This window comes from Acomys minous, assembly GCF_964271855.1.
Source record: "Acomys minous genome assembly, chromosome: 12".
NCBI classification, from domain to species: Eukaryota; Metazoa; Chordata; class Mammalia; order Rodentia; family Muridae; genus Acomys; species Acomys minous.
In genome coordinates this window covers 101,948,150-101,961,436 of record NC_140493.1, presented here as the reverse complement: position 1 = coordinate 101,961,436, position 13,287 = coordinate 101,948,150, and the positions used below count along the sequence as shown (strand labels likewise).

General features: G+C 39.8%; 1 protein-coding gene across 2 annotated transcripts in view; it reads left to right on the top strand.

Annotated features, from left to right (window-relative positions):
• Nucleotides 1-13,287, top strand: part of LOC311579463 (ABC-type organic anion transporter ABCA8A-like) — a 59,889-nt gene that overhangs the window by 37,663 nt on the left and 8,939 nt on the right. For both annotated transcript variants that reach the window (XM_084750083.1, XM_084750084.1), the window contains 8 exons: nucleotides 1,448-1,621; nucleotides 2,387-2,500; nucleotides 4,959-5,081; nucleotides 5,878-5,946; nucleotides 6,834-6,925; nucleotides 8,390-8,510; nucleotides 10,465-10,582; nucleotides 12,236-12,327. In XM_084750083.1, the coding sequence (XP_084606209.1) occupies nucleotides 1,448-1,621; nucleotides 2,387-2,500; nucleotides 4,959-5,081; nucleotides 5,878-5,946; nucleotides 6,834-6,925; nucleotides 8,390-8,510; nucleotides 10,465-10,582; nucleotides 12,236-12,327 (903 nt within the window). The remainder of the gene's footprint in view (nucleotides 1-1,447; nucleotides 1,622-2,386; nucleotides 2,501-4,958; nucleotides 5,082-5,877; nucleotides 5,947-6,833; nucleotides 6,926-8,389; nucleotides 8,511-10,464; nucleotides 10,583-12,235; nucleotides 12,328-13,287) is intronic.

Sequence of the window (13,287 nt, the reverse complement as noted above, 5' to 3'; positions counted from 1 at the left end):
CTTGACCCCCTAAAACTTATTTTCAGTGGAAGACTGGATGAAATTCCTTAGAAAAAGAAATAATAAATTCGAGTTGTACATCACACAGTTCATCTTGGAATGAGGTCACGGAACACAGAGGGAGCTCAAACAGCACACAAAAGTCTTATTAAACTAAAAGAAGAGCTCGGAATCCAAAAAGGTTAAAGTGGCTGTAATTTACTTATAAGTGTTCTGTCAGAGAAGACATTATATTGAGCAAGGACTACAGAACTCTACCCAAGGGTTGCTTAGAATCTGTTGCCAATATTGAGCTCTGTGTGCACAAAGTAGATCTTCATGAGGTCAAGAATGCACAGATCTCTGCAAACTGAGCAAGGCCAAGAGGTTAGACAGCACTGGAAATATCGATTTCCAATCAACAGTTGTAAGGGCTCACCAAAGGATCCAACTTTGTAGCAAGACTTAATCAATTGAGAACAGACTCAGAAATGACAAGGAAAACAAAAGACATAATATTTAAAAAGAGAAAATGTAAATACATTAAAGGTTTTAACTAAAGGAATGAACATGATTAAGGAAAGGAATAGAAAGATGTTGTCAAAAACAAGTCAAGTTGGACTCGGATAAGTAGCTGACATCTGATTGAAAATTAATGACTTTGACTTTTAGAATAAACACACAAGGGAAAAGAAATGAGCTGGAAGACAGCAGCAACAGACAGTAAACAGAAGCACAGAAAGGAAAAACAATGCTGAAAAAAATAATCTGAGCTTTAATAATTTGTGGGACAATAGTAACTGATTTACTATACATTTAATTAGATTATCAAAAGCAGAGGAGATTTAAAAAATGATAGAAAATGCACTTGGAAAAAAACTTTCAAAAGTTGCATCACTTGGTAAAATTGTTTAATACAAAATTTAGTGCAGTATATATCTGAAACATAAAATAACTATATAGAGGCAATATATATCACTATGAAATATATTAATGACTTCAAAATGAGAAACTAGACTGCTATCTAAAAGTATCATGCAATATGCAATTATTCACAGTGTTTTAATCATTCGTTTTTATTCAGAATAAATCAATGAGACAATTTTGCATAGAAAAAAATGGCTACCTTCATTTGCATAAGAGATGCACTCTTTTATCTCTGAGAGTTAGTACATAGATGGGAGATTTTCCTCCGTAGGTCATTAGGTCAGTGTTTGGTTGACCGCACTATTGCTCTGTCAGTAACTTGGATGATTTATCTTTACTAAGTACAATAGCACATTAGGATAAATTATTTGTATTGGTAACAACAGCAAATTGTGATGGAGAATCCTTGAAATGATCCCCATCTCTTAGTCTGTGTGGTGTTTAGTCACTAATGATGAACATCTCATTTGGTTATTTTTTCAATGTGCTTCCTACTTTTATAAAAAATAACACACAACTGATGATTGCATGTTCTAATCAGAACAGAGCTCAGTTCCAGCTGTGGATCTCAGGCCTCTGCCCATCTGCATACTGGTTTGGGCAGGCTCTGTTTGAGGCTCCAATCTACTACGCCCTCATTATATCTATGTACATTGCATTCTTTGCCTTGGCCCCTCAAGAGACCAAGTTTACAACTGGAGATCTGTTTATGCAGGTGAGTGACAACATTCCTAAAAACAACTATCATTAAATGATTTTTACCAAAAAATTGAGAATAACATGTAATATACTATTTTAGTTTTTAATGTTTTCATTTCTTTTATAAGGTGTTCTTAAAGTGTGATTAAAAATACATATGACATAAAATTGCTCCTCCCTTCCTTCCTTCCTCATTCTGTTCCTTCCTTTCTTCCTTTTCTTTTTGTGGGCGGGGTCTAATTATGTGGCCCTAGTAGTCCTAGGCTTTGAAATCATGGAGATCCTCCTGAGGGCTAAGATTAAAGATGTGTGTTACCATGACCGGCTCCTGATGACTGCTTTGATTGTGAGATTTAGTAACATTTGTCATTCTACCCACCCCCCTAACAAACCCTCCTGTTAAGTGGCACCAGAAACTGAGATCCCACACTGAGAGTACAAGCACCTCTCTGCATGGCTGTCTCCGAGCAGGGGATGTGTGGTAGGCTGAGAGTGCTCAGAACACAGCAAAGCATTCTTATCATGTTAAAGTTGTCATTTTTTGAGTTATTGTATGTAAGCTTTTTCATGCAGTAAACTGACAAAGTCAGTTCTTGCAGTTGTTTGTGTTTTATGATGTCTCTGCTGAGAAATGATCATTCCAAGCCACCCACTTTCCCACTCTCTATGATATTTAAATTATTATAGATGAAGGAACATGAAAATATTGTTTCATGGCATTAGTACACTCAAATGTGTTCGTGTATCACAATATTTACTCTCATATTCCTATTGGTTTCAGATTCTGTACGTTGGAGGCTATGCCATGTCAATTATTTTTATGACTTATGTGATTTCATTCATTTGTCGCAAGGGGAGGAAAAATAGTGGCATTTGGTCACTTTGCTTCTATATTGTAAGTATGCTCATTGCTTATTTTTGTGGTGAAGTTAAGCACTAATACTTTAAAAATATTTTGATTGGTGTAAGATAAAGCAATTATGCTTTAATGTGTGTTACATGTATTTTTCTGAGGAAGTTCCAACAGTTCCGTGGCAGAATTATGGAGATATATCCATATGTATAACTAGTATGTTAAAAATTGCTGCCCTATTTTTATCTTTCTTTAAAGGTTAACACAATTAGTTATAGGATCATAAAATAAGCCTAGATGTTGTTTTAAAATTCATTTTGCACTTAGGTGCAAAGAACAGGGAATGTCCAGGAGACTATGAACATTGTTAACTTTAAAAATCTAAAGCTAAAATCTGATTCTTGGTGGTGGTGGTGGTGGTGGTGGCGGCAGCGCACGCCTTTAATTCCAGCACTCAGGAGGCAGAGGCAGGTGGATCACTGTGAGTTCAAGGCCAGCCTGGTCTACAAAGTGAATCCAGGACAGACAAGGCTACACAGAGAAACCCTGTCTCAAACAAACAAACAGACAGACAAACAAACAAACAACTCTTTTCGCTCAAACTAAGGCACCAGCCAAGGACAATACAGGCAGTAAACCTTAAGCCCCTACCCAGATTTAGCCAATGGACAGAACACTCTCCACAGTAGAGTGGAAAGTGGGATATGACTTTCTCACATACTCTGGTGCCTCACCTTTGACCATGTCCCCTGGAGGGGAGACCTGGTGGCACTCAGAGGAAGGACAGCAGGTTACCAAGAAGAGACTTGATACTCTATGATCATATAGAGGGGGAGGTAATCCCCCTCAGGAACAGTCATAGGGGAGGGGAATAAGGGGAAATTGGGAGGGAGGGAAGAATGGGAGGATACAAGGGATGGGATAACCATTGAGATGTAACAAGAATAAATTAATAAAGGAGGAAAAAAATCTGATTCTTGAGAAATTCCTTGTTACAAATAATTTATTAAAATCTTTTTCTAAATTTCTGTGGATTTATTACAGCTTTTAGTTTTTGAATGTCTCAATTCCGCTATCGTCTAACAATACTTAATTTTCTCAGTGTACCAGAATGGAATTTGAGATTGTTGAGGAAGAAAGCATGCAGATTAGATAGTTTCTACGTCTAGCAGTTAAATGTGAACTTACCTTCACCCCTAATATTTGCTACTGGAGACACTGGAGGGCTTGATACACTTAAGCACTAAATGATGCTGTATTTGCATGTGACACACACACTCATGTACTCACCTTACAAATTAATTGTTTATGGCCACTTATTTCCACAAGTTAGCACAGACACTGACATCCGACATTATCATAAACTGAATAATGAAAATTACATATATAGATATAGACCCATTCGATTGAATGAAAAACCATAAGAACCATATACAAAGCATAAAGAGTAGGATTTCCTAGTGACCACATTTTCCTAAAGATATGCTTTTCTTTTTTAAAAAACAAGGCAAATGGGATAAAAACCCTAAAGAGGACGAAGCCAGGCTTGTCCTGTCAGGCAGTAGAACCTGATGGAACAGTGCAGTAGTGTGTGGAGCACAGGCAGGGGCCCACTTAAGATGAAAATTAAGGCTGGCATTACGGCTCACCTTACACTGATCACGTGATCACTGACTTATCCTACAGGATCCCATGTTTGTTATGGGAAAACTTAGGAGCTTTTGGGATGGAAAGTCAGCCAGAGAGAATTATTAGAGACAGTACTCTGACATCAGAATGAACTGAAGGGAAGTACAGAACCTTCTAGAAAAGTTTTGCCATAGGAAAGGAAAGGAAACTATAAGGCCATGGTGTAAAGTTTGCACCTGTGTCTGTTCTATTGGTTCCAATGATATTCAAAGACACATTGCACACCTAAATTTCTCTTATCAATAACTCTTAAAATTTCTGCTTCTGTAAATTCAAAATTATTTTTCTTTGATTATTATCTATAGCTTATTATTTCCCTAGGCAGCATCAAACCAATTTTAATTTTGCTCTTCTGTAATTAAAACTGGGCATAGAAACTTTATGCTTCAGATCCTGTATTTGTCCAACTTTGTCAACTTTCCAAGGTCAAGCCAAATGCTTTTAGCTGAGTCTGGTCTGGCTTATGAACATGGAAATCAGATTAGAATAAATTGAAAATACATTCAATCTTTGGTTTTAAGGGGTGGGTGTGTGTGCGTGTGTGCGTGCGTGCATGTGTGTGTACATGCGTGTGTGTGTGTGTTTGTGTGTGTGTGTGTGTGTGTGTGTGTTGGTTCACAAGGAAAGGTGTCAGGAAAAAGTGTTGTGTTTTTGGAGCTGGAGTTATAGGAAGGTGTGAGCTCCTTGACATGGGAACTAAACTCAGACTCTCTATGAAAAGCAACACATGCTCTTAGCTAGTGAGCCATCTCTTAGCCCCTTGCATTGCATTTTAGAAAGCAACTGAAATATGTATTTCATTTTCTTACAGGCCGTTTTCATTTCTTCTGTTTTTATGCTTATGTTTGAATACACTCGGGACACCGCACTATATTGCACCAGTGTCCTAATTCCACCTGCTACACTGGCAGGTTGCACATTACTACATTTTGAGGTAAGAAATGTGCAACATTTCTGAAAGTGTTTCAGAATAGGGGAACGATTAGAAAAGCTTTGTCTTGAATTAGAAAATATATACTCCGAAGACTGAAAATATGCAACATTCTTAATTGAATTATGAAGATTTTTTTTCCTGAAAGGAGTCCATAGCCCCACTTACCTACAAGTGCAAATTTAGCATTCGCTGCTGTTTCCCGGGGACATGGGGAGAGCAGGGACAAGAACAGTGACACTAATAAAATCCTTAGACGTTTTCAGTCCTAACAGTGCATCGAAGAGTTTTCCCTAATCCCTGAGATTCAAGACTTTAAAGTGCTAATATTTGTGTCAATTCCTATGGAATATTGTTGTATTTGAAACACTCTAGCTTGGGCTGATACAGCAGCAATAAATTCCAACTTTGCTCATAGACCAGATGGAGTCCCTGAAATTTCTTATCATTTCGCCTCTTAGAGATTCTAAGCTTCCAATGGAGGGTCATAGGAAAAAAATGGAGCATCACCAAGAGGCAATGAGGAGAAACTCAGTCTCCTTAGCATCCTAGATTCTCTCAGTAGCTGGTTCTTAGACAGTGAATGTCCTTCAGAGGAAAGCTGCACATCTCTCAGACCACGAGAAGATGCATAGCAACCCCTTGCTATGCACTCAACAGCTGGTACTTTCTTTGTGCCCATAGGGAAAAATCTGGGGGAAAATCCTAGAGTTGTAGAGTTGACCAATGGCCCAGTTGTGTTCGCATAAAATTTATAAGTTACAAAACTTCATATTGAAGTTGCCCTTCCTTTTTGCAGAACCGTGAATATCCTGAAATATTTTTAGAAGAACCAGGACAGGAATATTCCTATCTGCTGTTCCTAGTAGTAAGTTCTCCTCTAATTTAAATACTGCACACAGAGGAACATCTAAATAAATGACGCAAGGTTGCTCTGTTCATCATATTTTGGGGGGAAAGCAGTTCTAGAGATCAAACCCAAGACTTGTACCTGTTACACAAATGTTCTGTCTCTGCTCAGCATCCCCAGCCCTAGTTTGAAAATTAAGATGTTTTGTGTAACTAAGTCCCAGGAAACTAAAATATGTTTCTAAGCACAGAGCCATTTTTTTTTTTTACAAATATACAGTGACAAAATAAATTGAACCTTCCAATTCTAAACATAGTAGGGTGTTGGGGCTGTAGCACAATAGATAAAATGCTTACTATGCAAGAGTCAGGACTAGGGTGTGTATCTCCAGTATATAAGAGTCTTAGGTGCTGGGTGGGCATGGCATCTCTGAAGTAGAGATAGGGTGCCCTAGGCTGGCTGTCTAGGTAGACTAGCAAAACCAACAAGGAACGGAATCAAGTGGAAGATGTAGACTCACTTAATAAACTGGAGAGTGTTTGAGAAAGAAGCCTGACTTTATCTTCTGACCTCCACACATACCTACCTACCTATGTACATACATACATACATACATACATACATACATACATACATACATACATACACACCAAATAAAGATGCAACCTAAGTTATAAGTGAAGTTCAGTGTACCAATATAATGTAGCATAGTGTAAGCACTTGCAGTGTTTCTGTACACTGAAGTGTAGTTGAATTTACTTATTTTGTAAGCATATGAATGGCTCGTCCTTGCAATTTTAGCCATTCCATCTTGTGTATGTCTGTACTGGGTTGAAGCTTCACAGTTTGCTCCCAATGTTACCATTTGATATTTCTAATTGAGAACCTCTCTCGCTTTGCCCTAGCCTTTCTTCCATTTTGCCATCTTCCTAGTTATTCTCCGATGTCTGGAATGCAAGTTTGGAATGAAAACAATGCGAATGGACCCTGTCTTTAGGTCTGGAGAAAGAAAATGGTTTCATGTGCTTTGTTGAATGATTTTTTTTGCATAAAGGCAACATATTAATTCTCATGGACACTCTGTCCATCAGGTTATGATGATGATAGAGCTATGGAAAAATATGCATAATGATCAGAACATGGGTTCTGGGTCTTAAAGATGATGGTGACCCCATGGCCAAAACAGGTCTAACACAAGAGAAACACAGGAAAGCCAAGGCTTCACCTATCACCGTGTGCAAAAGAGACCCGAGAATCATCACATGCAACAAGCTTAGTTTGAATGAAAATTTCATTGTGCCCTGTAGAGCTAAAGGAACACAGTCAACCCAGAAAGGACCACAGAGTTAAAGGGGGAAGAGGGTTATTACAGTAACAAAAATTCTCTCACTGATGGAGTGAGAAGCCTAGCCAGTGGGTCATGGGCATTTTCTATCAACTGATAATAGAAAGAGAAATGGGATTAGGTATCCAGGGAGCTTGAAAGTAAGTATGCGCTATTCAAGACTGGAGAACACAACCAGAAACATATTAGTCCTTTTGGGTCTTTATTCATTTTTTTGGATTCTACATTTAGAAATCACCACTTGTGTGCAGGAGTGGGATAGCTGAATGGATAAAGGCATCTGCTATCAAGAATAACAACTTGAGTTCAAACCCCAGGCCCTAAACTGTGGAAAGAGAGAGCAAACTCTTGAAAGATGCTCTTCCACACAACACTAAACAAGTAAATAAATGTAAAAGCAAACAAAAGCCCAAAAAAACAATTTCTGTTTGCCTGGGACTTTCCAGTTTTGCCACTGTTAATCTCAGGTCTGAAAGTCCTTCTCTTCTGGCTAAATAAGAAGGGTTGACCAGCCTACTCCTGTACTAGTGCCATCTTTGTTTTAGAAGGTGGATATCAGAATCAAGCCTTGACACATCACCTATGACCACAATGAGGAAGGTAGGAAGGGAAGATAGTCCAATTTAATTATCCTGTCATAAAAGCATGAGCTAGAACTGAGGTGTAAGGGCTCCTTTGACACATCCCCCAAAACGGGGTGTGCACATTCACATAGCTAGAACTGACTCTGAGCATTGTGGCTCACACTCTAAAGCTAGTTTTGATCATGCTCATAATTTGCATTTATTTTATTTGCAGAGTGCTTATTCCATAAGACATGATGGTAAATTTGTTTGCTAAACTATGTATATGAAGCTAGCCATTGAGGTTGAAAAGCAACGTCTCTCTGAGAAAGAGCATCAGCGATAGCCAAGAAGCAATGCCTCCCTTACTTGGGGACTCTCTGGCCAGTACTTGTTGGGGTGAGAGGGAGATGCATTTGCTGACAAAAGATGGGTGTTTTAAAGATTTATTGTTCATCCAGTCTACTCCACTATAAAATATAGAGAATGAAATTGTCTTGATACAGCCATGGACCCCCAAGGGTCAATTATTAACGGATTACTTTGTCTATAGAATTTCTCCACGAAATGATTGTGTATTTAAAAATCCAGAAGAACCGGAAGGGGAAGATGAAGATGTACGCCTGGAAAGAGCATGGACAGCAAATGCGTTGACTTCAGCGGGCGTCCAGGAGGTAAATGTTGTAAAGCAGCTCACAGCTGAAGTGTCTCACCTGCTTGCAGTTAAGATGTGTGTGTGCAAGAGTTCCACTTTGAAATAGGGAACACGATCAACCGTTTCACATGTACTCTTGAAAGAAATGAGCATTCCCCCCCCCCCCCGAATACACGGCGATAAGACAGTCATTGATTGGCCACTGACTTGATCTCATGCTCAGGGACCAGCAGTCTTACTCGTCAGGACATTTGCATCCTTGATAAAGTTATTACTGTGCTTGGCCCTGTTTGAAAATGTGAGGTGTAGAGATATTCAATCGGACTATTTCAAGCCAGTTCCATGAGATCTGATAACAGATGAATGTATGCTAGGATACAGGAACTGCCTTAATTGACTGTCTAAAAGGTGATGGTCTAATGATATATGTGAAACATGAGTTCAGACTTCAGATTTCCAGCTAAAACTTTTATTGTTGGGAGCAGCCACCACTGTGATGTCTTTTTATTGTCCTTTACCCGCAGCCATCTTTGGAAAATATAAGTTTGCCCAAGTTTCTGAGTCCCTCAGATACTATTAAAGTATCTTTTTTCAGCTTTCAGTAATTAAATACCTGAAAGGCTGTCCCAGTGGGGTTTTTATTTCTTGCATTAGAAGCTGTAACCCTTTTGGGCTCTTTCAAACACTAGCAACAACTACTGGATCCCACTTGTTAGCATTGCATTCTGAATGACTGTGACACAGTGGAAGTTGGGGTTCTTAGGCTTATTACTAAAACGATTTAAGATGGGGCTCAAAAGAAACTGACGGGCAATTTATTTAAAAGAAAATGCCCATGTCAGGCAAACCGTAAAACCACATCAGCTGCACAGAGAAGTAGAATGGAGGGTAGAAGGAAACATCATGCCGTTTTAAGCTTGCATGGAGGTGGGACACATGGTGGTTGAGCCGCCATATTGGAGGTGGGACACATGGTGGATGAGCAGCCATATTGCAGGGAAGAGGCTTTAGGGAAAGCACAGGAAATGGGATGAAGGCCAAAATGTTTAGGAACGCATGCTTAGACAAGAGAGAGATAGAAGGAAGAAAGGAGACGTTACACTTTTCTGAACAATTCAGAAAATATGGCAGGTTTAGGGCCCTCACACAGCTGCAGCCTGTAAGTTCCTGTGGTGTGGGTAAGGATTCCAGGGGTGGGTGGCTATCAGGGGGGGTACAGCATCTCATTGAAGAACTAGCTTGTTACACCTATCTCTTTAGCTTGGCTCAGGATGAGCCCAGTGTCTCAGGGGTGTGCCTTTGCCTGTGAATGACCTAGCCCATTTGGAATGTTGAGAGGTTCTATTCTCTTGATCATGAGTTGGGTTTTTTTTTTAATCCTAATAATATTCCTAAAGTGATACAAACATTCTGTACCCACTCACAGAATAATATCCAAGATGTTCTACAGCGCAAAGAACAAAAAAGCAGAGGATTAGCACTTTAGATCAAAAGGCAAATGTCAGGTTTTGTTATACTCATTTCTGTTTTATTTTATTTTATTTTTTAGAGTAGATTTTTTTTTGCCTCCAGTGAACTGAAGAAAGCCAGTGTGGTGTGTAATCAAGTCTTCAAAGGCTAGCAATTCATCTTTTCATGTAAAACAATAATACAATTGCATTATTTTTAAATATTATTAAATTTTTAATTAATTGGATTTTAGGTCAACTTTACAGTTGCAGATGTCTTTTAGAAATATTTTTGAAATATTCCTAAAACATAGAAAATTATTTCTTGCTGTGCTCCCATGTTAGTGTAAAGAAAGTTCTGGGGATGCAAAATACTTGTTCACTGGGCATCGATGGGATGACATAGACGAGAGCTGCACTAACTAAGAATAACTAGGAAGACCGAGGCCAAGCCACGCTGGTTTTGAGATGCTGCATGCAAATGTATACACATGACCAGCACTCACAAGTATGACCCGTTTGCAGAAGCCAACCATCATCGCCAGCTGCCTTCGCAAGGAGTACAGGGGGAAGAAGAAATGCTTCGTGCTGAAGGGCAAGAGGAAGATAGCAACAAGAAATGTCTCCTTCTGTGTTCGCAAAGGTTGGACATGGGTTCTAGCTCAGGAACAGCGCCCGAACTTTAGAGTCCCTGTCCTCCAGAGTCTGCGTGCTGTGCTCCCTCTTTCCACAGTAGCGTGACCTTCCCTGCTTCGTCGTTGATGAGCAGGGGCACAGTCACACTGACATGAAAGTCACAAGCTTCTGTTGTTAACCCATTTAACGGCACATTCTTCCTATTCGCTCAGTGTTGTTGCTCTCCTACTAACCGATCCTGCCTACCAGGGAGCTGACCTACCTTCTGCTATTCCACAGGGTAGGAGGAGCCTGTCTGCTAACTTCTGCCCCGCCCCCCTCCCCTCTCTCCATCTGACACAGTGCGACCAGGTCACGCCTCATCCTGTTGCTCTGGTCAAGTGCCTGAAACGCCAGAGTTTCGATTCCCCCTTTCAATGTCATCATGGCCATTACTCCACCCCACAGCATCATATAGTTTTTCTTTAATTAATACACATGTTGTACAGTTAATGATGTTCGTTCTGACATTTCCATGCATGCATATGTGGTAGACTGATCATACCTAGCCATCCAATTTCTCCCTGGCCTTCCACTTCACTCTCTGTCCTTCATCTGTCCAGTATCTAGTTGCCCCTCTTCAGATTTCACTTCAGCCTTTGTTTGCTTCATTTTTCGGTGTCTTTAGCTTCTTTCTCCACTATTTTGTAACTTTCATTATAGATATTTTTTTTACCACCCATTTAGTTAGATTTGTTGTCATATACCTTACATTGTGTACTTGTTGGGATTTTTTTTTCATTCTCAGTGTGTTTATATCTTTGTATATTGCTATTACCTGAGGCTGGAGAGATGGTTCAGTGTTTAAGAGCAGTTGCTCTAGCAGAGGATTTGCATTTGTTCCCAGTAACCCACATGGTAGGTCATGACCATCAGTAATTGCAGTTCTGTGGGGTCTGACAACATTTTCTGACCTCTGCTGGCACTGATGACTGCACAGGCATAGTGCAGGCAAAACACTCATGCAAATAAAATAAATTTAAATTAAAAGGAAGGTTATCTATTTTGTACGCTGACTTCTCGTCTTTCTTCTCCCATCCTTCTGTGGATTTCTCTGTATAGAATCATACTGTCAGCTGACAAGGATGATTTGATTGCCTGATTTCTTGTCCATAGGCTCTTTATTTCTTGTATAATTGCTGTGCTTGAAATTTTTAGCAAGTTATGGAATAAGAGTGATAAAAATGGACACCCAATCCTTTTCTTGATGTTAGAGCCAGGTTTTTATTTGTAATATGTAGTCTTTTATTATGCCTGAGCATGAAGATTTTAAGGATTTTATTTTAATTATGTGCACAGTGTACGGCTGTGCTTGGTGATGCGCACTTGTGAGCACAGATGCTTCCACATCCAGACTGAGCATCAGGGCTCATGGATTATGAGATGCCTGCTGTGGGTCCGAAGAGCCAAGCTTAGGTCTCTACAAGAGCTGTACACTCCCTCCAAAGCTGAGCCATGTCTCCATCTCTGCGTGATCCTTTTGTTTCTATTTTATTCAGGTCCTTTCACACAACACGACAATTAAAATATAAAACTGCATTTAAGGCACATCACGTAGTGCTCATGTTACAGTGAGACATGTAATGTCGCTATCGTTACTAATGTGTCTTCTTTTTCTCAGGCGAGGTTGTAGGATTATTGGGGCATAATGGAGCTGGTAAAAGCACGTCCATTAAGATGATAACCGGAGAAACAAAGCCAAGTGCTGGACAGGTAGGATGATGGGAGGTAGTGTTTTATCCAACAATACCCAGGTGACAACTTGAAAAATGATATTATTTGAAGTTTTAAAGGTATTATGTTGAATAATAATAAACAAATTCTCACCTAAGGTGATGCAGATACTGATTATTCAATAGGGATGCTTTTAAATTTTTTTGATAATTTTATATGTTTACATAATGAATTTTTATTATATTCAGAACCCCTAAGCCTTTCTCATTTCCCCTCCCTCTCACGTTGAGACTCTTTTTCACCCAACAGCTTTTCTCCTACTTCATGTCTTTTTGTGACCTCTTAAATTCTATTAGGGTTGCTTGCCTTAGCACGGGCTAGGAGGGTTATTTACTGGAGCTTGAGCCTCCCCTCCCCCAACAGGGCAGCCTGCAGAGGAGACAAGGAGAGTCCAGGAGAGGGAGGGAGTCAGGTGATGGTCGGGTGCGGGGCTGGGGGGCTGGGGGGCTGGGGGGGCTGGGGGGGTGGAGAGGGGGAGTTTAGCAGCTCTGACTCTCTGGCGGTCAGGTGCTTCTCTACTCACACAAGTCTCACAGACCGAAGGCAGACTAAGGATTATCCAAGTGGTACAGAGTATGTGCTCGATTTTTCATCACATGTCCGGGGTTACAAGCTCAGCCGCAATTAGAAAACGCAACCAACAGGTTTCATTATTAGCCCTAAGAACGTCTCCTCCAAAGCAAGCACATTAATACAGGACAGCCAGCTTTTAGACCAGCAACGTTTGCTGTTTGAAAGCATTCCGAGTAAACAGAAAATGTCTGAGCCGGTCTTTTTTGGGAGTAGCAAATACTAACACCTAACTTCTTTTACGACATGTATCATCATCTGCGCTATTAAGTAGGAAAGTTTACTTTATCTGTCTCATTGACTGAGTTTTATTCCTTCAGGAGTATACCCTGTACTACGCCTATCTTTTAGCTACATTTTTAGATACTT